At 34.1% G+C, this 24312-nt stretch overlaps 1 protein-coding gene across 4 annotated transcripts in view; it reads left to right on the forward strand.

The window, feature by feature from the left end:
* Evi5 (ecotropic viral integration site 5) overlaps positions 1-24312 on the forward strand; it is a 213554-nt gene that overhangs the window by 50864 nt on the left and 138378 nt on the right. For all 4 annotated transcript variants that reach the window (XM_076863518.1, XM_076863519.1, XM_076863521.1 and 1 more), the window contains exons 3-5: positions 16533-16722; positions 17958-18182; positions 19040-19114. In XM_076863518.1, coding sequence (XP_076719633.1) covers positions 16533-16722; positions 17958-18182; positions 19040-19114 — 490 coding nt within the window. The remainder of the gene's footprint in view (positions 1-16532; positions 16723-17957; positions 18183-19039; positions 19115-24312) is intronic.

Here is a 24312-nt window from a genome sequence, read left to right on the forward strand (position 1 = left end):
AGGGAGGGAGGGAGGGAGGAATGAAATCGAAATAAAAAGAAAAAAATGCATGTTTTTATGCCTGTGTAGTTACCATATTTGGTACTTTCTATCCTTTTTTTTTTCTGTACTGGGGGATTTGAATCCAGGTTGCTCTATCACTGAGCTACATCCCCAACCCTTTTTACTTTTTATTTTGAGACAGAGTCTCACTATGTTTCTGAGGCTGGCCTCACCTATGTTCCTCCTGCCTCAGCCACCCAAATTGCTAGGATTACAGGTGTGCAACACCCTGGCACTTTCTGTGGATCCATGTTTCCATCCGATGTCACTATCCTTCTGTCTAAAGGACTTCCTTTAGCATTTCAGGCTGCTGGTGATGAATTGTTTAGTTCTTGTATGTCTGAGAAAGTTAAAAGATATTTATTATCTCTTAGGACAGAATTTTAGGTTAATAGTTTTTATAATGTTATTTCATTGATTTCTCTTTTGCATTGTTTTCAACAAAAAAATCCAATTTGTTTCTTATCTTTGTTTTTGTTATGTCTTTTTCTCTGCTTTACCACTGGTTTTAGGCAACTTAATTCTGAGTTGTCCTATTGTCATTTTCTTCATGTTTCTCACATCTGAAGTTTGTTAAATTTCTTATAGATTTATAATTTTTTCCAACTATGGAGATTTTGGGGTCATTTTTTTTCTTCAAAAATTGTTTTGTCCCTTCTGCACTTCTTTAAAGACTCTAATTACAGAAATATTGGGCCACTTGAAGTTTTTACACAGCTCATTGATATTGTTGTGCTAATTTCTTAGCAAGTTGCTATAAATTCAAATTCACAATATTGTCTTTTGCCATTTCTGATTTACTCTTAAACCTATCCACAGCACCTTTTTGATCTCTTACGTTGTAGTTTAATACCTAGAAGTTGGAGCTTAGCATTTTTTTAAATGTCTGTATTAAACTTCTTTTCTTCAGTACTGCTTTACCACCGAACTATATGCCCTAGCCTTTTATTTATTTATTTTTAAAATTTGAAATTGCTGAGGCTGGACTTGAGCTTGCAGTCTTTTTGCCTCAGCCTCCAGAGTTGCTGGAATTACAGGAGTGCACCACTATGCCTAGTTAATTCTGTCATTTGAATCAGTACTGGTTTGCTCCTGATTAATTGATTATTCTCCTCATTAATGGATATATATGCTTCTTTTAAAAATTTTTCCTTCCTCCTTCCTCTGCCAGATTCCTTTTCTGTATTCTATTGCTCTCCCTTTAATTATCATGAGGACCCCCTCCGTTCTTTTTTTTTTTTTCCTTCTATTTTCCACATTTGAGAGAAAACATAATGGCTCTTGACCTTCTGAGTTTGGCTTATTTTGCTTAATATAGTGTTCTCAAGTTTCATCCATTTTCCTGCAAAGGACATAATTTCAATTTTCTTTATAGCTTACCAAAACTGCACTGTGTAATATATACTACATTTTCTTTATCTGTTTGTTCGTTAATGGACACCCAGTCTGCTTCCATAGTTTGACTATTGTGAATTGTGCTGCTATAAATATAGTAACACAGTTATATGTGTTTCTTTGCAAGCCTGATAATTTTTTATTGAATGGCTAACATTGTGCATTTTACATTATTGTGTTTCATTATTTTCCTATAGGTATTCTTAAACTTTGTTCTGGAATGCAATTAAATGACTTGGAAAGCATTTGCTCTAGAGTAATATGCAGCCTAGGAGTGTTAACGCTCTACCCCTGCACTGAAGCAAGACCCTTTTGTGTACTCTGCGCAGTATGCCTAGAAACAGGAGATTTTTAAGTCAGGCTGGTGGAAACAGGTATTGTTGCCTGCTTTGTGTGAAAGTGGCCACAGTTACAGCCAATCTTTTCTGGTGGTTCTTCTTTCCTTTGGGTAGTTTCCTTACATGAGTGTACTGTTCAGTTTCAGCTGAACACTTGATAGAGATGCTTTGACAATCTCTAAAGATCTCTGTGTAGTTCTTTCCTTTATGGTCTCTTGTCATGTGAACTCTAGCTACCTTGATCTAACTGTAATTGAGTACCTGAAGTGTGGCTTATCTGAGTTATGATGAGTCTCAGCTCCATCTCCTCAATTCAGGGAGTTTATTAGGTACTGTCTTGAATTTTCCCCTACTTGGGCCAGGTCCCAGAAACTTTCTCAAGGAGGGTAAGATGGCATTCACAGAATTAATGTGAACCTCAGAAATTGTTCTTCATTATTGCCTGTTACCCAGTCTTGAAAACAATTGTGTTCATATATTTTGTTAATTATCATTTGGTTGTTTCAGGTAATAGGACATATCCAGTCTCTGTTACTTCATCATGGCAAGAATGAGCTTAAGAAGTTTTATGTTTTCCTTTGTCATGGGAAGAGTTCTGAATAACATTACAAAAGTTGATTTATATTATTTGACAATTAAGTTTAGGAATTAATACCATATATAAATATATTCTCTACTCAGCTTTAAAAATTCACTGTTGAGGTAATTGTTGAAATTTTTGCTTTAAAGGGAGCTGTGCTCAGGTTTGGTACCTTCCTGTTGAGATAAAGACAGAAAATAGTGATTAAACAGAGTTTAAAAACTGGGGATTTTGAGCTTGGTCTAATTGAGCCATATAAAAGAGGACCTAATATCAGCCCATGAAAATCTGATGATAGAAATTGTCTCCTTCAGGTGATCATTTCCTAGGAATTCCTTTCAAAGGATTTTCTTTGGCTTTCAGCATTTGATGGTAAAATAAGAAGTTGTGTATGCCACATGATAATTACTTGGTTTCAATGTGTATGTGTATTAGTTTTAACTTTTTATTCCTTTGCTTACTACATTTTAAAGAATTTTGAGCAAAAGTTTTGTTAAAGGTTTTAGGAAGAGATAGTTTTTTAACATGATATGTAAATTGGCAAAGTTTCTTGGATAAGATGAAATTGGAAGAGGATCTTGAAAGAACAGAGTGGAGTGTTGGCTGTTGTGTGAAGGCTGTTATGAGCATATAGGTTCTTAGAGAGAAGAACTTGGCAGGGACCATTACAGACAGCAAAAGGAGTTATGAGGTGGAAAATGTTAGGGGGATATGAAGCTGGGACAGGACTGGCAAAGCCAAGCACTTACAGATCTCTAGTCTAAAGAGTGTAAAGAAATTATAAGTTTTGAGTTGGTTTTTACACGGATGAAGTAGTTTGCATAAAGTACAACTTCTGGTACTTGGTTTGTAAGTGATCAAGTTTGAATTTACTGTTATGGTTGTGACCAGAAATTGCTGTACAATTAATTGTACAAAATACTATGTTAAAAATTGTTTTAGGCAAAGTGTGGGTTAATGGTGAACTTGTTCCTAAGCAGTTCATAATTTATGCCTGTATGCCATGTGCTTAACTTTTATGTAAAAATTTAAGGAAAATTTCCTGAAATTGTTTAAAAAATTTCAGAAAAGAGATTTTGAGACTGGGATGCAGTTCAGAGGTAGACAGTGTGTTTAATAGGCATGAGGTCTGGGTTTAATCCCCAGGCGTCACCCCCTACCCCCACGCACACAAAAAGTTTGTGAAGATATAAAAGAAGGTTGTCACCTTTTGTTCTTGTGTGAAGTATTCAAAAAATTCAATATTTTTGTGTTCAAATACTAAGTCACGTATTTGTGTATAATGTTTTAAATCATTAAAAGCCCAAATTCCATGGGATGGATTTATATTTACAGAAAGGTTGAATGTAGTGATATCTTGTTTATCTTTAGGAGAACAATACTAGTGGAAAGATGTGTTCATCTAATTTTAATTAAAAAATGAAGTAAAATGACACCATGCTAAGATTCAGCTCTCTTCTTGTTCTGTCCTACTGCCTTCCCTATTAGTATTATTACTAATATCATGTCTGGGAGAAAATTGTAAGAATAATAATTTAAAATTTCTCTGGGCATTTCCATGATTTGTGATAAAGATGTGTAAGTTACATAACTAAAGTAAAAATTAAGGTAGATGTTTTTATTGGGATTTATTTTTTCTTTCCCCAAATGTAAATGAGACTATGATTGTGTTATTTAACTATTTTTAATTCAGGAGATATAAAAATGGCAATATTTTAGAAAACTAAAATTTAAGAAACATGAAGGTATCAAATTCTATATAGAAACTCTTTTTTATTCCTACAGTTTTATTGCAGCTATTACATTTTAAAAACAAGAGCATGTGTGTGGCAACCGTGGAAAGATGTGAAGAAATGGTTCAGTGTGATGTCAAAGATCAGTTTGAAGAAAGTTAATAATTGATAGACTTAAAGTTGAAATGAGACAACCTTTCTCCCCCATGTGTTAAATGTGTTTTCTTTTTCATTTTAAAAATACAAAGGCATTGGCAGAGATGAATTTAAGGAGGTAAGTTTCAAGTATAATAGCAATGCATTTTAATTCAGAAGGGAAATGCTGCTAATTAAAATTTGAACACGTCATTATTTGTGTTGTTTAAATGTTTGTCATTGCAACTGTTTGTTTCCTTTTACTTTCTGTTATTTGGAATTCAATTTTGCTTTTTAGCTTATTTTTTGGGATAAGATATGATAATGAAGAAGTGGAAAGAGTTCTTTTAAAGTAAATGTATGTTATGGTTTTAAAGTTTGGTAAGCAGGAGTCTTTGATGTCAATTTTAAATATGTTTGTAGTTTACCAACATCTAGATCTGTACCATCTAGCATGGTAGCTACTAGCCATATGTGGCAATTGGGCACACAAACTGTTACTGTACTATTCTGGTGTATAGTTTACTTTCTGTGAACACCAAATTTTGAATATTTGATTTGAAAAAATAATGTCATTAATTTAAAAAAATTTGATTACATGTTGTAATGACATTTTGATGATATTTTATGAAAATACAATATTAAAATTAATTTTAAATATGGCTACCTAGATATGTGGCTTGCATTATATTTGTTTGACTGATCTAGATGATGTTAAGTTCATCTTACATTTATAATTTTACTGTAAAGTATTACCTCAGTTTTCCTTGGGTGCTCTCCATAAAACATCCAGCAACATAAAGGGAATGAAAAGCTTACAAGCAAAGTAGATATTTTCAAGTCTCTGTTAAAAAAAAATCATGTATTTTTAATCATAGGAAAAGTCTTTAGATCTTCATTTGAACTCTCTATTCTTTTTCTTATCACTGAAGATTATTTAAATTTTTATCAGCTGGATAAAGTAATTTCCAAACCATCAGTTTCTGATCAAAGGTTTGGAATGTGTTCACCTTCTCTGAGCTGTCATCTGAAAGAAACAAAACAGGATAAGAAATGTGTTTATCAGAACTGAAAAATCCAGGTCATTTTGGAACCTGTCTTTTGTGTTGTCTTGGAGTTGTTGCCTATGCTAATTCCTTGTTTTTTTCTCATATTTATCCTTTTCTTATTTCTGTTGATCTGAGACACAGATTTGTGCTTGATGATAAGAAAGAATGTGACTACTCTGTGAGTCAGTCATGTAGTTTTGCTATTGTATGAATGTTTATGTCCCTTCAAAATTCATGTATTGAAATTTAATCCCAAATGTGATGTTAAGGGGTGGGACCTTTGGGGAAACTACCCTCAGGAATGGGATTAATTTACTTTGGACTTTTCAGCCTCCAGAACTGTGAGCAATGAATTTCTGTTGTTTATAAATTAACCAGTCTAAAGTATTGTGTTGTATTAGCCCAAAATGGAATAAAACAAGTCTTTTGTTACTTACTTGCCAATCTTTTAGCTGACAAGTTATCTTTCTCCCAGCATATTCATATTGTGTTCGTTTGGTGTAATATTATAAGAAATGTTTGACCCTCATGTTTGAAAAGTTGCCCCTCTATTATAATAAGGCTTTTTGAAAAAATTAAGTGCTAGCTTATTTAACTTTCCAGGTATTTTCTCATATAGCTTTTTTTTTTTTTTTGTCTTTAGGGCTTTATAAATTCTCTTAGTAGCTTGAAAGTTACCAGCTGATATTGACCAGTTTCTGTAGTGTCCTGCTGTGGTATACTTAGGAAAAATTTTACCAAATATATAATATCATATTCAAAAAGTTTAATGTCAACTGTTCACAAATAATTACCAAATTTCTATTTGTAATCTCCATCTTTCTTCTGAACTTTAGACTTGTTTCTTTAATTGCTGTGCTTATTTATCTATATAGATGTCCCCAAGGTATTTCAAACTACATACATCCCAAAGAAACCCTATTATTTTTCTTTTCCTCTTTTATATTTTCAGTCATAGGTTGAGAGACTTTTTCTTTGATCTTTATCATGTGCATGCTTTTATACACAAACTGTGTTTCTTTCTCACGTGTTTCTTTCTTTCTTTTTTAATATTTTGTTTCAGTTGTAGTTGGACACAATACCTTTGGTGAGGATCAAACCCAGCACCCAGCATGTGCTAGGCGAGCGCTCTACCACTGAGCCACAACCCTAGCCCCGTCTCATGTGTTTCTTGTGCAGTATGCACTCTACTATTTTCTTAAATAGGTAGTGCTTTGGTGAGAAGGTTTGATTCTCAGAGGCAGAGGTATAATGAAGCTTCTCTCTCTTGAGATCTGAACTACTCTCCATAGTGGAAAATTCCTTCATTCTCAACTTATTCCTTAGTCCTACCCATTAGAGAATTATAATACTTTCTCCCTACCACCAATTCTAGACTTTCTCCATCTATTTTTTATATATTTATTTTTTAGTTATAGGTGGACACAATGTCTTTATTTTACTATATGTGGTGCTGAGGATCAAACCCAGTACCTCACACATACTAGGTGAGCACTGTACCTCTGAGCCACAACCCCAGCCCTATACTTTCTCCATTTTGATACTATTTGAAGTCCAGCTGATGCTGCCTCAGTACCCTCATCTCAGCCAATGTACTGCTGTAGCCGTTTGGAACAACTGACCGTAGATCTGGAGCCACTTTAAGAGAAACTTGGAGTTGTCCAGTTAGGAAACTGAGGGTTATGTGTTTCCCATTTAATAGAAATTCAGCCTCTGATGTCTTAGCCTGGCACTGTCTGGGAGGGTGAACAGATCTGGTCTCTGAATTACAGTAAAGTAGTAGCAGATAAGAAATGGCCACACAAACTCATGGGAAATGCCTTAGATTACAATGAACAGTATTACTGCTGGGCCAGTATTTTCCTTCAACCTGATGTTTTTTTTTTCTTCTCATTCATCATAATGAAATTGTGGTGGAATGGGAAGTGTGGGTGGATGGTTTTATTTTTTTATAATAAATTCATGTAAATCGTAAAGCCATGTAATCTGGAAGGAGAAAAATAAATAACAGAATAAGTTTTGGATAGACTTCTCAATAATCCCATTACCATTTTCCAGAATCAAGTCTGGAAATAGTTGACTTTCAGGTAGTGTGCTCCTCTACTACTATGTCAGAGTATCTTAATTATATTAAAATTAGGTGGCAACCTGTTTAGGAGCCTTCCTGAGTTATTACCACTTTTAGCAATAAGGAATGAGAATAGTTGATTCTAAGTACATATTTATGAATTCTACATATTCTTTTTTTGGGGCAGTACTGGGGAGCAAATCTAGGACCTTGAACATGCTAGGCAAATGATCTACCACTGAGCTACAACCCCAACCCCAGTCTCCATTTTCTTGAAGAATATATAAATTCTTTTCATGAATGCATCATTTAATGACAAGATAGGTTCTAAGAAATGCATTGTTGGATGATTTCATTGTTGTATTAACATTGTAGGGTGTACTTAGATAAACCTAGATGGTGGCCTGTTGCTCCTAGATTATACTGTATGTTATTACTATGCTAAATACTATAGGCTATTATGAGTATTTGTGTATCTAAACATAGAAAAGTACAGTAAAATTGTGGTATAAAAGATACAAAATGGGACATCCTATATAAGGTGCTTATCCAGGAATGGAACTTGCAGGAATGGAGTTGCCCTGGTTGAGTCAGTGGTGAGTGCATGTGAAGGTCTGTGATATTAGTGTACATCAGACTTTATACAAGCTGCACACTTTGGCTACTCTACCTTTATAAAAACAAATATCAATAAACTATAACTTTTTGACTCTTATTTAGCTTAAAACAAATGTATTATACAGCTGCACAAAAATATTTTCTTTGTGTTCTCATTGTATAAACTTTATTGAATTTTTATTTACTTTTTAAACTTTTTTTGTTATAAACTAAGAAACACATACATTAGCATAGGCCTACTCAAGATCATTAGTTTTACTGTCTTTTACTCCATAACTTGTCCCAGTGGAAGGTCTGTAACAATAGCATAAGAAGCTGTCATCTTCTATGATAATAATTCTGCCTTCTGAAATACCTCCAGAAGGACCTGCCTGAGGCTGTTTTACAGCTTTCTTTTTTAATAAGTAGAAGGAATACAGCTTCATGATAACAAGTATAATGTAAATACATAAACCAGTAACAGTTCATTATCAGGTATTACATACTGTACATAATTGTATGTGCCATACTTTAAAAATTTTTTTAAAAACTTAAATTTTTTAAAACATTTATTTAATGTTTTTAATTGCAAATGGACACAATTTATTATTTATTTTTATGTGGTCCTGAGGATCGAACTTAGTGCCTCATATGTGCTAGGCAAGTGCTCTGCTACTGAGCTATAACCCCAGGCTTGTGCCCTACTTTTATTTTTTTTACAACACAGCGCAATAGTTTTTTTTTTTTAATAGTATCACCAGAAACATGAATAATATGTTATACTATGTTGTGATGTAGCTGTCAATAGGTGGTAGTGATTTTTCAGCTCCATTATATAATATTATGGATCCACATTATGTATTCAATCCATTCTTTGATCAGACTGTCATGTGACACATAACTTTATTTCCTTAGGAAGAGACGTAATAAAATAGTTTAATAGTACTTCTGCAAGATGTTCTAACTCTTAGGACTGTTTTTAAATTTTTTTTTTTTTTTTTTTTTTTTTTTTTTTAGCTGTAGTTGGACACAATACCTTTATTTTATTTATTTATTTTTATGTGGTGCTGAGAATCAAACCAAGCTCCTCACTCATGCTAGGCGAGTGCTCTACTGCTGAACCACAACCCTAACCCTTCTTAGGACTTTTTTGTTATAAAAATGCTAAAGTTTTTCTTTAGAAAGTTCTAAACTTCATTGTACCAAATCAATTTGTGACCTTGCTTAGTCCCCGTAAGTGAAAGAGAAAAAATTAACCTCATCTGAAACTTAAGGTAAAACAAATGAGTCAGAAATAAATAGTTCCAGTTTTGGGGATGGCTGAGTATGTTCCAAACCAGAAATGGAACTTCATTGCACCAAATCAATCAGAAGCAAGTTTGCAGTTGACAGGTATTTTAATTCACCTTAGAGTCACAAAGGAAAAAACATACTACAAAAATAGAGAATTTGCATCAAATAATCTGTCTCAGGACTATGGCTTGATAAAACTTACACCTGTCAGATAATAGTAGGGTCTGTGCTTAGATCTGTCATGAAAATGGTGTTGCATGTTACCAGGAACAACATGGGGACTACATTGCTGCCAACATCCTGCTGCCAGAAGCACATCAGGCATATACATGAAGATGTATTTGAGAGGAAATGAACTTGAAGAAGAAACATATGTGCAGTACTAAAAGAAAAGGGGTCTTGACCTAAGTTCAGCAAAAATACCCAAGTAAAACAAAAACAACTGGTGAGCTTTCCTTAGTCTAAACATTTATTCTTCAAAATGTGTCTCATCATAATATGGTGATGTTTCATAATTTCCAAATCAAGATACAAATAATTCTTAGTTTTACCTTTTTGCTTCTGTTCTCTTACATAGAAGCATTATATCTCATGTCAGTATACAATACAACATATAGTTAATATGAAGGACAAAAGCTTGCTTGGCCCTAGTTTGACCTCAGTGTAAGGAAAATCCCATGACTAAAACATTTAAAAAATTAACCTTCATGCAAGACTGACAATTTAAAGATGGATGTACTGCCTGTAATACCAGCAACCCTGGGAGACCAAGGTAGAGGATCACAAGTTGGAGATCAGCCTCAGCAACTTATCAAGATCCTATCTCAAAATAAAAATTAGGGCTGGGTTTGGTTCAGTGGTAGAGTGCACCAGACTCAGCAACTTAGTGAGACCCTGTCTCAAAAATAAAAATTAAGGGCTGGGGTTGTGGTTCAGTGCTAAAGTACTTGCCTATCATGTGTGAGGTGCTAGGCAATTCTCAGCCCAGCAATAAATAAATAAATGTCCATTGACAACTAAAAAAATAAAGTAAGAAGTCTGGGGATGTAGTTCAGTGTTAAAAAACCCCTGTGTTCAATACCTAGTTAACACCCCCCGCTGCCAAAAAAGAAAAGAAAAGAAAAGCACCATAGCTATACTACCAAAAGCACTATAAAGACTTTAATCCAATTCCTATTAAAATCTCAGTGATATTCTTCACAGAAATAGAAAAAGCAGTCATAAAATTTATCGGAAAAATAGGAGAGCCAGAATAGCCAAAGCAGTCCTTAGAGAAGCAGGAGGCACCATAATACCAGACCTTAAACTATTCTACAGAGCCATAGTAACAAAATCCTCATGGTGTTAATACCAAAACAGACACATAGAATAGAAAACACAGAGACAAATACAGTTATCTCATACTAGACAAAGGTACCAAAAACATTCATTGAAGAAAAGAGAGCCTATTCAACAACTGGTGCTGGAAAAACTGGAAATCCATATGTAGCAAAATGAAATTAAACCCTTAAACTCAACTCAAAGTGAATCAAGGAGTTAGGCATTAGACCAGAGACCCTGCACCATCTAGAAGAAAAAGTAGGCCCAAATCTTTACCATGTTAGCTTAGGAACTGACTTCCTTAACAAGACTCCTAAAGCACAAGAAGTAAAATCAAGAATGAATAAGATGGCCAGCTGTCCCACTCCTTGGTTTATACTCAGAGGACTTAAAATCAGAATGTTACAATGATGCAGCCATGTCAATGTTTATAGCAGCTCAACTTGAAATGGGTGAACTATGGAACCAACCTACATGCCCTTCAGCAGATGAATAAAGAAAACGTGGTGTGTATGAGAGAGTGTGTGTGTGTGTGTGCGCACACACACAATGGAATATTAGCCATAAAGAAGAATGAAATTATAGCCTTTGAAGGTAAATGGATGGAACTGGAGAATATCATGCTAATAAGCCAGTCCCCCCAAACCGAAGGTCGAATGTTTTCTCTGATATGAAGATGCAGATAAGGTGGGGAGCTAGGGAAAAATAGAGGTACTTTGGATTAGTCAGATGAGAGTGAAGAGAGGGGAGAGGGTATGTGGGGATAGGAAGGATAGTAAAATGAATCAGACATTATTACCCTATGTACTTATGTGATTACATGGCCGGTATGATTCTACATCATGTACAACCAGCAGAATGAGAAGTTATATTCCATTTATGCATGATGTGTCAAAATGCATTCTATTATCACAAATGAAATTTAAATTTAAATTTAAATTTATTATCACAAATGAAATTTAAATTTAAATTAAAACAAGTGAAAAAAAAATCCAAACTAAAACCCCTACCCTGAAAACTCATCTGCTTTGTCAAATTCAGTTGAATTATATTTGCTTTTTAAGTAATCTGTTTTAAAAAACAAAACCACCACATTAAAAACCAAAGCTACCACTTCTGTTTGGGGGTTGGTATGTTACATATCATATTTAAGAAAAATTACTACAGTATTAATTTGCATAACACTCAAACTTCTGATGAGAAGGTAATCACAATTTTAAAAGCATAGATTTTTCAAATTGGCTTGTATTTTTAAAAAATATTGATTTACTTTTGGTTGGACACAATATCTTTATTGTATTATTTATTTTTATGTGGTGCTGAGGATTGAACCCAGGGTCTCGCATGTGCTAGGGGAGCGCTCTACTGCTGAGCCACAACCCCAGCCCCTGTATTTTTTAATAAGTAAGAAATACAAACTATAGTTATTTTTACAGAGTAACACAGATGAATGAATAATGTGTTAATTCAGAGTTCAGTCTCTAAATGAGAAGAGTGAAACAGAAAGGCTTAGTTTTTCAGTGTATAGTTTGAACTCTGGGCATGGTGGCACATGCCTGAAATCCCAGAGGCTCTAGAGGGTGAGGCAGGAGTAGGAGAATTGCAAGTTCAAAGCCAGCCTTAGCAACTTAATCCTAAGCAACTTAGACCCTGTCTCTAAATAAAATATAAAAGGAGCTGGGGATATGGCTCAGTGGTTAAGTGCCCCTGGGTTAAATCCTCAGTTAAAAAAAAAAAAAGAATTGAATTTCAAATGTATATACATGTGTATAACCATAATGCCTATTAAAACTTAGAAAATTTTTGTAATCTTAGAAAATTCCCATCATCCCAGAGAATTTCTTTCTAGCAACCTCAGTCTTGTAGAACTTCTTTTCTGATTTTTGATTTGTATTTCCCTGATGAGTAGTGTTACTGAACATCTTTCATGTGCTTATTGGCCATTTGTGTATCTTCTTCTTTTTTTAAAATTTTTATTTTATTTCTTTAGTGGTTGATAGAATTTTATTTATTTTTTATTTATATGTTGTACTGAGAAACAAACCCAATGCCTCACACATGCTAGGCAAGTGTGCTACCACTGAACCCCAGCCCTAGCCCCATTTTTGTGTATCTTCTTAGGAGAAATATATTTTCAAATCTTTTGTTCATTTTTTAAATTGAGTATTTTTTAATGATTTGTTAAGAGTTCTTCCTATATCTAAATACAAGTTCTTTATAGTTTGCAAATATTTTATCCCCTTTAGTGGGTGGTCTTTTCACTTTCTTGAAATTAGCTAGTAAATTACAAAATGTTTTTATTTTGTCAAATTCCACTTTCTTCTTTTTTTTTTAATCTTAACACTTATGCTTTTAGAGTCATGTCTAAGAAGGCTTTTCCTATTTCAAAGTTATGAGGATGTACACCTGTATTTTCTTCTATACTATGTTTTTGAACTTTATATAAATAAACTCATATCATGCGTACTTTTTTGCACCATTCTTCTTTCATTCAGGCTAATGTCTATAAGATTCATTCATGTTGATAACATTTATCTCCAGTTTGTTTCTTTGTTTTATGGAGAAGTATTGGCAATGAATGGATATATCATAAATTGACAGTTTATTTTTCTGGACATTTGTGTTGTTTCTGTCTTTTGGCTATTATGAATAAAATATCTGAACTTGGAACTGCAAGTTTTTTTGTTTATATATATAATTTGTGTGTGTTTGTGTATGTGTGTATTTGCACTTACTGGGCCATATGGAAGCAAATTTTAACTTTATAAGGAATTGACAAACAGTTTTTCAAAGTGATTATATGATTTTATATTTTTTATACTGATTTATGAGAGTTATAATAGCTTCCATCCTGCCAACATTTGGTATGATGTCTTTTTTTAGAATTAGAGCCATACCAGTGTGTGGTTTTAACTTGGATTTCTCTAAAGACTAAATAGTTAACTTGGGGGCTTATTAGTCATTTGATTATCTTGTTTTAGAAAGTGTTGGTAAAATCCCTCACCAATTATTGAAAGTGTGGTGTTTACCTTTTTATTAATTTTAAGAGCCCTTCTTTTTTTATTTTTTATTTTTTAATATGTATTTTTCAGTTATCGGCGGACACAACATCTTTGCTTTGTATGTGGTGCTGAGGATCGAACCCGGGCTGCACGCATGCCAGGCGAGCGCGCTACCACTTGAGCCACATCCTCAGCCCAAGAGCCCTTCTTATATTTAGAATATACGATATAAATAAGTTTTGTCAGATATATATACTTAGAATATTTTTTCTTGGTCTATGGCTTGTTGTTTCATTTTCTTTATTTTTTAACTGTACCTTTATTTTATCTATTTATTTTTATGTGTTGCTGAGGATAGAACTAGGGCATCACATGTGCTAGCCATCACATGTGCTCTAACCACTGGGCTACAACTTCAGCCCTGGTTTTTTATTTTGTTAATGGAATCATTTGAAGAGCAGATTTTTGTGAAGTCTAATTATTTGATCGACTTTTTTTTAATGATTAGTATCTCCTTGTGTCTCATTAACAAATTTCTTCCAATCTCAAGGTTGTGAAGAGGTTTTCTGTATATTTTCTTTTAGAGGGCTTTTAGTTTTAGTTTTTGTATTTAGGCTTATTATCCATTTTGAATAGTATTTGTATATGTAATGTGAGATAAGGCAAGGGTAACATCCTTAAATAATGTAATGTCTTTATTTGGAATAATATTTCATTTGTAAGTATCATGGGACATGTTATTTCAGTGTTCTTTGAAGGTAAATTGCTTAGCTAACTTCTGTAACCCACCTATGAGTTCACTTGGCATTTCTGTTTATCCAAATAGTTACAGCTCAGCAATCTCTGAGACCTTTTATGTACTCCAAAAGTCTTCCAATTAGGCATTTTTAAAATCTGTACATCTATTATAACTCAAACTTAGGTTTAAGTTAGTATCATAATTTCCTTTGAACTGTGTGTGTCCCAAATGATGATGGTAATGCGGTTTAACTATTTGGCGTATACCAAACATATAGCTAAGTGAAATGAAGAACTTAGGTCCAGATATTTCAGTGATTTTTTTTTCTCTACTTCATTTAGAAGTCTTTAGAAACATAAAGAAAATTACTTAGTCGTACTAATTTTTCCATAAGAAAAATTACAGAATTTCTGAAATAATATATATGGAAAACAGTGTTTAAAGCAAATAAAAATATAGTAATTGATGCTTAATTTGGCTGTAATACATTTTTATGTTTCTAGCAGTAGTTAGGAAATTTTATTTAAATTATTGCCATGAAAATATATTAAAATTTTCCTAAATAAGGAGAGAATTTATTTTATATTGGTATATTTTTTAATATTTATTTTTTAGGTGTAGATGGATACAACACAATGCCTTTATTTTTATGTGGTGCTAAGGATCGAACCCAGATCCTGCCTGTGCTAGGCGAGCACTCTACTGCTGAGCCACAATCCCAGCCCCTATTGTGGTATTTTTTAATATGACATCTAAAACTTGGAAAGTTTTTCAAACTTTTTAAACTGGGATGATAATTTTCAGTTTAATAAAGAGTTAATGTACTTTTTTTCTTTTTCTTTTTGAGGTGTTGGGGATCCAACACAGGGCCTAATGCAGGCTAGGCAAGTGCTCTATCAATGAGCCATAGCCTCAGCCCACTACTTAATATCTTTTGTACTGAGCTAAATGATTTAAGGAATATAAGCGTGTAGATCCTCCAAGGGTGGTTCTATAACTGCAAAATAGGATTTGACTTGTGTTTTCTCTCTCTCAGTTTTTCTATTTCATAAATTAGTATTGCAAGCATTTTTTTGTACTTTAAGCAGATACCTTTCTGAAGGCGGTACTGGAATTGAGTGGTAGGTAGCCATGTTAAAAAACAAATAGATATTTTAGGACCCTTATTACTTGAATTATTTATAATCTACATCTTTATAGTTATAAAGCCACATTTCCAGCCTTCCTTTTTGTATCCTGTGCATATGTAAAGAAAAGATGAGTTATGAGTTATGAGTGATGAGTTATGGACTGTATCTCTGAAATTACCTTAACGTATCTTTCTTTAGAGAAGAGAGCTAAAACAGGGTTAGATACTCAAAAGACTGCTGGGGTATTAAGAGCGACGAGATTCCAGTTTCATTGTGGAAGCCTAGTGATGAATAGCAACTATTGATTAGAGTTTGGGAAGACAGTAAGGATTGTAGAAATTGGGTGAAATCCCTCTTCATCCTTAAAGGAAGATGCTCCTACTTAGTGTATCCTGTTTTTACTGTGTGGGAATATGAACCTGATTCTGATTTCTATTTCTTTTTCAAGAAATATAGTTATAAATAGGCGGTATGTATATACTTTTTGTTTAGGCAGATTAGGTATGAATATGTGAAACAAATGAAAAAAGAGACTTGGCTAATTTCTGTGGCTCTGATTACTTTTCTTAAAACCTTGGTCATATTGTAAAACATGAAAGGATTAGTAATTCCATAAAATTCGTTGTATTTCTCCCAAGCATTATTTTTTTCCTTGAAGCCCACCCAACCACTTTTTACATTAGATTTACACTAATTTGATTTTTTTAGAAAGATTATCTCTCACTACTTTGTTCAGATGCTCTCAAATTCCTGGGCTCAAATTATCCTTTTGCTTCAGCATCCTATTTAGCTGGAACTATAGGCACCTGCCACTGTGCCTGGTTCTCTAATTTGAATTTTTAATGGAAATGAAAGTAAATTACAATGAGACTAATTGCACAAAATATTTAACATTATTTGATGTTTCAAATTTTGAAACTCCTATACCTAGGTAAGAAAAAGATAGTGATTATTTTATTGATATCAACCAAAAATTATTGAAATCATGTACATTATTAAAATTATCTTAAAACAATGGTTAAATCATGGTAGTCAAACTCTAAGTATCATCACTCCTTCACCTAATATCACTGTGAGATGAGATATTCACCAATTTTTAATTATGTTTTAGATTATTAGAGACGGATAGTAAGTCTTTAAGATCTGTAAATGGGTCAAGAAGAAATAGTGGCTCCTCTCTTGTATCAAGTTCATCAGCCTCCAGTAATCTCAGCCACCTTGAAGAAGATTCTTGGATTCTTTGGGGAAGAATTGTTAATGAATGGGAAGATGTGCGCAAAAAGAAGGAAAAACAAGTTAAGGTATTCATGTTTTTTATTTAAGTTTTTTCTCTCACCCCAAAGGGTATCAGGTATGGATTATTAGAGAATTAGGGGAAAAAGTCAGATTTTAGTGATTTCCAAGATCTGTATAGTGAAGAAATCTGCTTTTTATGTTTTCATTTGTGTTTCATGGAATTTTTTTAAAGTATTCACTGAAAATTTTATTATGTCATGCACATTGCCATATAATTTATAGATACTATGTTATTCAGTTCTCTTAAAACACTGCAAGAAAAGTAGCCTTTAAAATCCCATTAATAATCCCATTGTACAGTAGAGAGACTGGGGCTTAGCAAGTTTGACTAAGTATCACTAGACAGTGGGTGGCAATACTAGGACCCTAGCCGGGCTCTTATTTTAAGTGATTTCAACATTAAAATAAGATAATTGGAAATCATAGTATAAACTATGTATCATTACTTTAATATTTAAATACCATTTGCATATTTTCTTAGCTCAAAGGAGTAATTTTGTTCCCCCAAATATTTCAATTCTTCATGGAATTTTTACATGTAGGTATCAGTTGTTATAGAGGTGCTGAAAATGGAAATATATAGCTGAAAATTTTTTAGAAGTTAAATTCTCTCATTTTATTATAATTTTTGTACTTGGAATTGAACCCAGGACTTCATGCATATGTAATCTATCACTAATCTAAACCTCTGGCCCCTTTTATTTTATTTTGAGACAAGATCTCCTTAAGTTGCCCTGGTTGACCTCAAGGTTGTGATACTCCTGCCTCAGTTTCTCAAGTAGCTGGGATTACAGGTGTGTGCACCTGTCCAGACAAATTCTCTCATTTTATAGATGCAGAAATGAAGTTTGACATCATGCATTCTTGAATTATCAGTATTTTTCTTTTCTGCTTTCAATAGCAATTCTAAATGTGATGGGTATGATGCCATCATTCATAGCTCTGCAGGCTGTCAAGTCCTAAATACTTTTAGAAGCAGAATTCTTGGTGAAATGGCCAGAATTTATGCATGGCTTTGTAGCACATCCACTCCCCATAACCAGAAAAGGATATACCCAAGAGCAAAATCTTATCCTTGGTTAAAAAATTTTCCAGTTTATTTTAAAACCAGCTTCGTGAATTGATAAAAAATTTCCACTCTACTCCAACCATGCCTCACCCACCAAATAAGTCTTCTTTGGCTTGCAAGTGTGAGACTTATTAAATAATTCAGATTTAAAATTTTACTTTTCTTTTTTAGGAACTTGTTCGTAAAGGAATACCCCACCATTTTAGAGCAATAGTTTGGCAACTTTTATGCAGTGCACAAAGTATGCCAATTAAGGATCAGTATTCAGAACTCCTGAAAATGACCTCACCTTGTGAAAAACTGATCCGGAGAGACATTGCTAGAACTTATCCTGAACATAATTTTTTTAAGGAAAAAGATAGCCTTGGACAGGAGGTTCTATTCAATGTGATGAAGGTAAGTTCTGTTTGTTCATTTTTTAAATGAAATGAATTCTCAAAAAGTTGAAATTATACATTTCCCATGATGAAGCATGAAATTCCACATAATCAGTTGCTTTGGCAACAAAACTGATTTTAGCATAATTTCTACTGTAACTTTGCTGCTACATTACTGTGTAACTTAGAGAACTTATTAGAAAATTCATCACATTAGTTGAAAATTCATTCACATTACTTGACAGGAAATAAAGTAACATATTAATAATTACTCCAGCCTACTCATAGAGAGATCCTTTATGAAAATGGACAGTTCACTTTATGTGAGGTTCATAGTCTAGGATTCAGGTTTCTCCCAACATGGCTGCATTCATGTCAGCAAATTTTTCTGTTTGCAGTGGCTTGAATTGTTAAGGGTTCTTAATAAAGATTTTACCTAATTTTTTTCTTCAACATTGCCTTTTCCCTTTCCTTAGATTCTTTTTATTCCAGCTATCTTTACGAAACACTGGATTTCTTGTTAAATCATTTTAATTTTGCTTAAGCTTTATCATAATCCTACTCTAATTTTATCTTAATCAGATACAACTTTTAGTTGATTTTAAAGCTCTGTTACCTTACTGAGTACACATTCCTTTTTTTCCTTCATCCTTAGCAGCTGTTGCTTTCTAATTGGAAGTTGTCAAATGAAAATTTTATGTAATAAAACATTTGCTCTTAAAATATTTATAGGATAACATCTACAACAAGTAAACAAGATTTTTTCTTTAAAAAAATTGACTTTTAATTAACTCTTTCACCAATTTCAGGTTTTGGGAGAAGGAAGGTCTAATATACCATGTCAAAATATTTTGAACACCATATTTTACTTTTTAGGCATATTCTTTAGTGGATCGTGAGGTTGGTTACTGTCAAGGAAGTGCTTTTATAGTTGGATTATTGCTTATGCAGGTAAGTTAATACAAGTATTAAATGTTTAATTAAGTTCTTTATTAAGGTTGGATTGGAGGGTTTAAAAAGCATTATTTTTATTAAGTATAAGTGAATACTCAGTATTTTTCCCTAAAGTCTAATTTGAATAATAATATTTTAGTTTGTACTTTGAAAGATGAAAAGTGTTGAAATGATATATAATAGTGTCTTTCATCAAATGATATTTTTTAAGGGTGTTTTTAAAAAATTTTTATTTATTTTGTTTATTTTTTATGTGGTGCTGAGGATCAAACCCAGTACCTCACAAGTGCGAGGCAAGCAGTCTACCGCTGAGCTATAACCCCAGCCCCTCAAATGATATTTTAACAACTTTTTCTTTTTTGTGGTACTAGGGATTGCCTACTCTGTACCCATTGACCCATATGCCCCACCCCTGAACTTCTTGATGCATACAGTTATACCATAATGTTCTACCAAAACCTGTATCTACTTTTAAGTCTTGTCAACATTTAATGGGGAGTAAGGATATGAATAAAATGATGACATGAAGCTCTTATCTATGTTGTTTGACATCTTTGAAAATTTATATAGTAATTTTATATATCATGGACCTGCAGTCTTATTATGCATATCTTGCCAAAAGCTCTAAAATAGTGTTACTCAGCTACTTTTACTGTTCCAGGGATATAGCATTGACAGTGACTTATTTGGGGATGGGTTTGGATGGGATATTTTCAGAATTTAGGGGCGGGATGATCATAACCTTGAGAAGAAATGGCATAATAGTGTTATCTCTTTAGCTTTTTTGGTATATATTTATTTCATTTATTTATTTTTAAGATATCCATCTTTACTCTTTACTCCTGGGAAGGAACTTTGGAGATAACTTGATTTGAATCATGTAGGCTGCATTTTGCATCTCAGTTCTACAGTAGATCTATGAACTTGGGATAGATTATTTAACCTCTGAATCTTAATTAAATAATATTATCTATGTTCAGATTCTTCATGGGGGTCATATGAAATATTATATATAGAAGTCCTGCTTGGTGTTTGACATTTAGAAGACATGCAGTAAAGGTTCAATGACTTGCCCCAAATCACACATCTTGATAGATAGAAGCAGAGCAGGAGTGAGAAGTTCTTTTTTCCTGATACTTTAATTTTCTAACTCTTTAATTTACCTGACTTTTAAAGCTTTGTGTCAGAAATGTACATACACACACACAAACACACACACACAAACACACACACACACACACACACACACACACAGACCCTACCTCATTCTCTCTCGGGCTGTGTATTGAACACAGGGTCTTGTGCATACTAAGCATATGTTCTACTACATCATGCTATGCTTCCAGCTCTCCATATGTCTTTTCTGAGTAGCATAAACTTGGTGTCTGAGATACTAAGTTGACAATCAAATTGACTTATTTGTATTTTGTATTATAATATAAAAACTGATTCTAGTGATTATTACAGGATATTTGTCCATTTCTAGGTGAAACTTAGTTATAATTAATATAATACAAAACTAGGTATGTTAATGTTGAGGGTGTAGATGTTCCACAAAGTTGTGACTGTCTTCATTTGTAACTGGTCAATATTGGTAGGTCTTTCACCATTGAACTCAACCATCCTTATCCTTTTGCTTTTATATCAGCTCCAGAGTAATCCTTTATTATCTGAACATAGATAATATTATTTAATTAAGATTCTGAGGTTAAATAATCTAGCCCAAGTTCATAGATCTACTGAAGAACTGAGATGCAAAGCCTAGTTTACACAATTCAAATCAAGTTATCTCCAAGGTTCCTTTCCAGGAGTAAACTTCTGAGACTAAAGAATAAGGTAGACGTCTTAAAAATAAACAAATGAAATTAATATATATCAATAAAGCTAAAGAAATAACACTATTATGCCATTTCTTTTCAAGGTTATGATCATCCTGCCCCATTTCTAATCCTTTAGTAGTCATCTCTACTGAGTGTCTACAGAGCAATTTTCCCCTAGTTGAGGTCTGAGTGTCAAAAGAGCTGCCTATCTCTTTAGGAGCCCTAAGGAGCTAACCACACTTTCCTTCAAGGTGCTGAAGACAATGGTGATAGTGATATGAGCATCAGCACTACAATTGAAGTCATCAGTGGCATTTTAGCTGTTTTTGTCAGTGGCAGGCAGTGTGCCACCACAACAATATCTCTTAATAGCCCAGGGCCACAAGGTAAAAAGTATGGTGGATCCAGATTGGAAAACCCCCCTCTTTGATTCTAAAGTTTATGCTTTTATATTTCTAGTATGTAGTGTTTCCCACAACTTCAGTATAGCAGTGTAACTCAAAGAGTCTGATAAAATTTATAAAGTTAGTACAGGTGTAAAAGTGGTTTAGAGTGCTAGATATATTTTTTGTGTTTATCTTAACACTCTTGTAAAATTAGGTATGTTATACGCATTAGACCTTTGCAAAAGACATGTTGTCTTATCAGCTCAATCATAGAGAAAGTATGCAGTACCACATTGCTCTAGGGCTCTATTGTCATGATTTCTTTCTAATGGAAAGGAATGACTAAAAAACAGCTGGGTGGTGATTCTTCATATTTATAAGTGTCACGGAGTCTCATATTTTTTCATTTTGTCACAGGACCCAGTGATACTTTTTTCTACCTCCTTTTACTCTTTTGTCAAATCATCCTACCTTATGTTTAAAATATCATCATTTAAAAAAATCAAAAAAACTCTCTCCCAGTTCTCATATTAGTGCTCTTTCAAAGGGGAGAGGGAATGAAGGTTTTTGGAACATCAGAAGGGAAGAGACTCTTGTAAGAGATAAAAGGGAGATTAATTGATTCATTCCTACTATGATTGGACCAAGGGGTGAGGAGAAGGTGTATCACAACACATGACTAAACTGGTCAGGGTCACTCCAAGTGAATTTGGGCTGACTAAATAAAGACACAGATATAGAAAGTACCTTTTTGGGTTCAGTGACCACTCCTCAGCCACATCTCCCACAAGTGGGGGTAGGGGGAGAGGGGGAGGGGGGCAAGGCAAGCAAGAAAGAGAGGGAACATGCCTCGAACCTGGGTTTCATTGGGGAGAAGCCATTCAAATGAGGCAAGGAGTCAGGTTTCAGGGGGTTGAGTCTAGCTTCATGATGTCTTTCTGTCAGCAGATTGACTGATATCTTGGAAGGTCATGCCCATCTCATGTGCTGTGTGGGGATCATAGGAAGAACAAGTGAAAAGGACACATATGTCACCAGCCCAAACAGAGAGAGAGGCAATGTCATCCAGTCCACTTATGTGTTCAGTGCTCATAGTACACACACACATAGCCCATGGCTGGCTTACCACAAAGGTGGAAAGAGGAAGGTATGATAGGAAATGAGAAATAGAGATTAGAGATCATATCATGTAGAATCTTGTAAGGATTTTGGCTTTTATTGAGGATATGGGGAACTATCAGAGTTTTTGAGCAGTAGAATATAATGTTCTAATCATGCCTTGAAAGTGTCAATGGCATTATTTTGTATAAAGAATGGACCACTGGAAAGGAAGTACAAGGAAGACAGCAAAGTGACCATTTAGAAAGCATTTGTAACAGTTCAGGTGGTAGACTACTCTCTTTGTGGTGGTTTGGGCTAGGTGTTGCTGGTAAGAATAGGTTGATTCTTGAAATTGAATATAGAACTAGTAAAATTTGCTGATAGACTGGTTGTAGAGTCAGGAAGGAAAAAGTCACTGATGACCCCTAAGGTTTTTGAGCAGAAATTTGTTGTATCCAGGAATGGCAGGGTAGGAAATCAGATGAGCAGTTTGAGATATATGTTGGACTCCAAATGAGATGTTAAATGAGCAGTTGGAACTACAGGACAGGAGTTGGGGAAAGGTCCAGGATAATAGATACAAGGGACCAGAGGCTGTAAAAATGGTTACAGATGCAGGTGGTGTGATAGAAGGGAAAGTTCTTTTCTTTTTTCTTTTTTCTAATACCTTTATTTTATTTATTTATATTTTTTTAGTTGTAGACATAGTACTTTTATTTTATTTATTTTTATGTGATGCTGAGGCTCAAACCTAGTACCTTACACATGCTAGCCAAGTGCTCTACCACTAAGAGCTACAACTCCAGCATTCTCTTCTGATTACTTACTTACTTTTTTTGGGGGGGGGGTACTGGGGATTGAACTTGGGGGCACTTAACCACTGAACCACGTCCCCAGACCTTTTTTGTATTTTATTTTGAGATATGGTCTCACTGAGTTGCTTAGAGCTCACTAAGTAGCTGAGGCTGGCTTTGGATTCACAGTCCTCCTGTCTCAGCCTCTGGAGCTACTGGGATTACAGGCATGCACCACCATACCTGGGATAAATTTTTGTTTTTATTTTTTCCCAGCCACTTTGTGCTATTTAGATACAGGTATGGAGTTGAATTTATATAAGAAGGAAATTTTTCCAGTTGGAATTATAACAGAGATGAAAAAAAGTAATTATGGATTTAAGCAAGTGAATAAATATAGTAAAATATGTAGCAAAGTGAGCACAGCAGAGTTGGGGAATAGGAAGAAGGAAGTATAGCCTGACAAGGTCAATAAATTGTTAAGCGCTCGCTCTCGCTCTCTCTCTCTCTCTCTCTCTCTCTCTCCACACACACACACGTTTGTTTTAATACCTTTATTTATTTATTTTTATGTGGTGCTGAGGATCAAACTCAGGACCTTGCACATGCTAGGAGAGCACTCTAGCACTGAGCTACAACCCCAGCCCCAAGTACTTTATATTAGTCTTCATTGCAATCCTGTGAAATACATGCTATTATTTTACCCATTTGATAGGTGGTGAAACAGAGCAACAGAGAGATCAAATAATTTGTTCAAGATCACATAGCTATTAAAGTGGAGAAAATAAGATTTCTATTAAATGAAGAAACTGAGATTTCAACCTTTGCCATGACTTTAGAGTTTGAGCTAGTAACTGCCTGCCAGGCTTATTGGAGGAAAGGAAGTCAAAGATCCACTAGGCCAGGGAAGTGATCTTTATGAAAATGACAAGGGAGTTGTGGGGAGGGTGGCCCAGAACTTTGTAGATGCTGGGGTGGGGTGGGGTGGGAACCTTAATGGGTAAAATCTGTTAGCATGTGTTTCAGAGAACAGGGAAGGTTAATGTTATGGAAATGGCTGAGGTGAAAGGAGGAACATATGTCTTACCTAACCC

Source organism: Callospermophilus lateralis, chromosome 7 (genome assembly GCF_048772815.1).
Source record: "Callospermophilus lateralis isolate mCalLat2 chromosome 7, mCalLat2.hap1, whole genome shotgun sequence".
Classification (NCBI taxonomy): Eukaryota; Metazoa; Chordata; class Mammalia; order Rodentia; family Sciuridae; genus Callospermophilus; species Callospermophilus lateralis.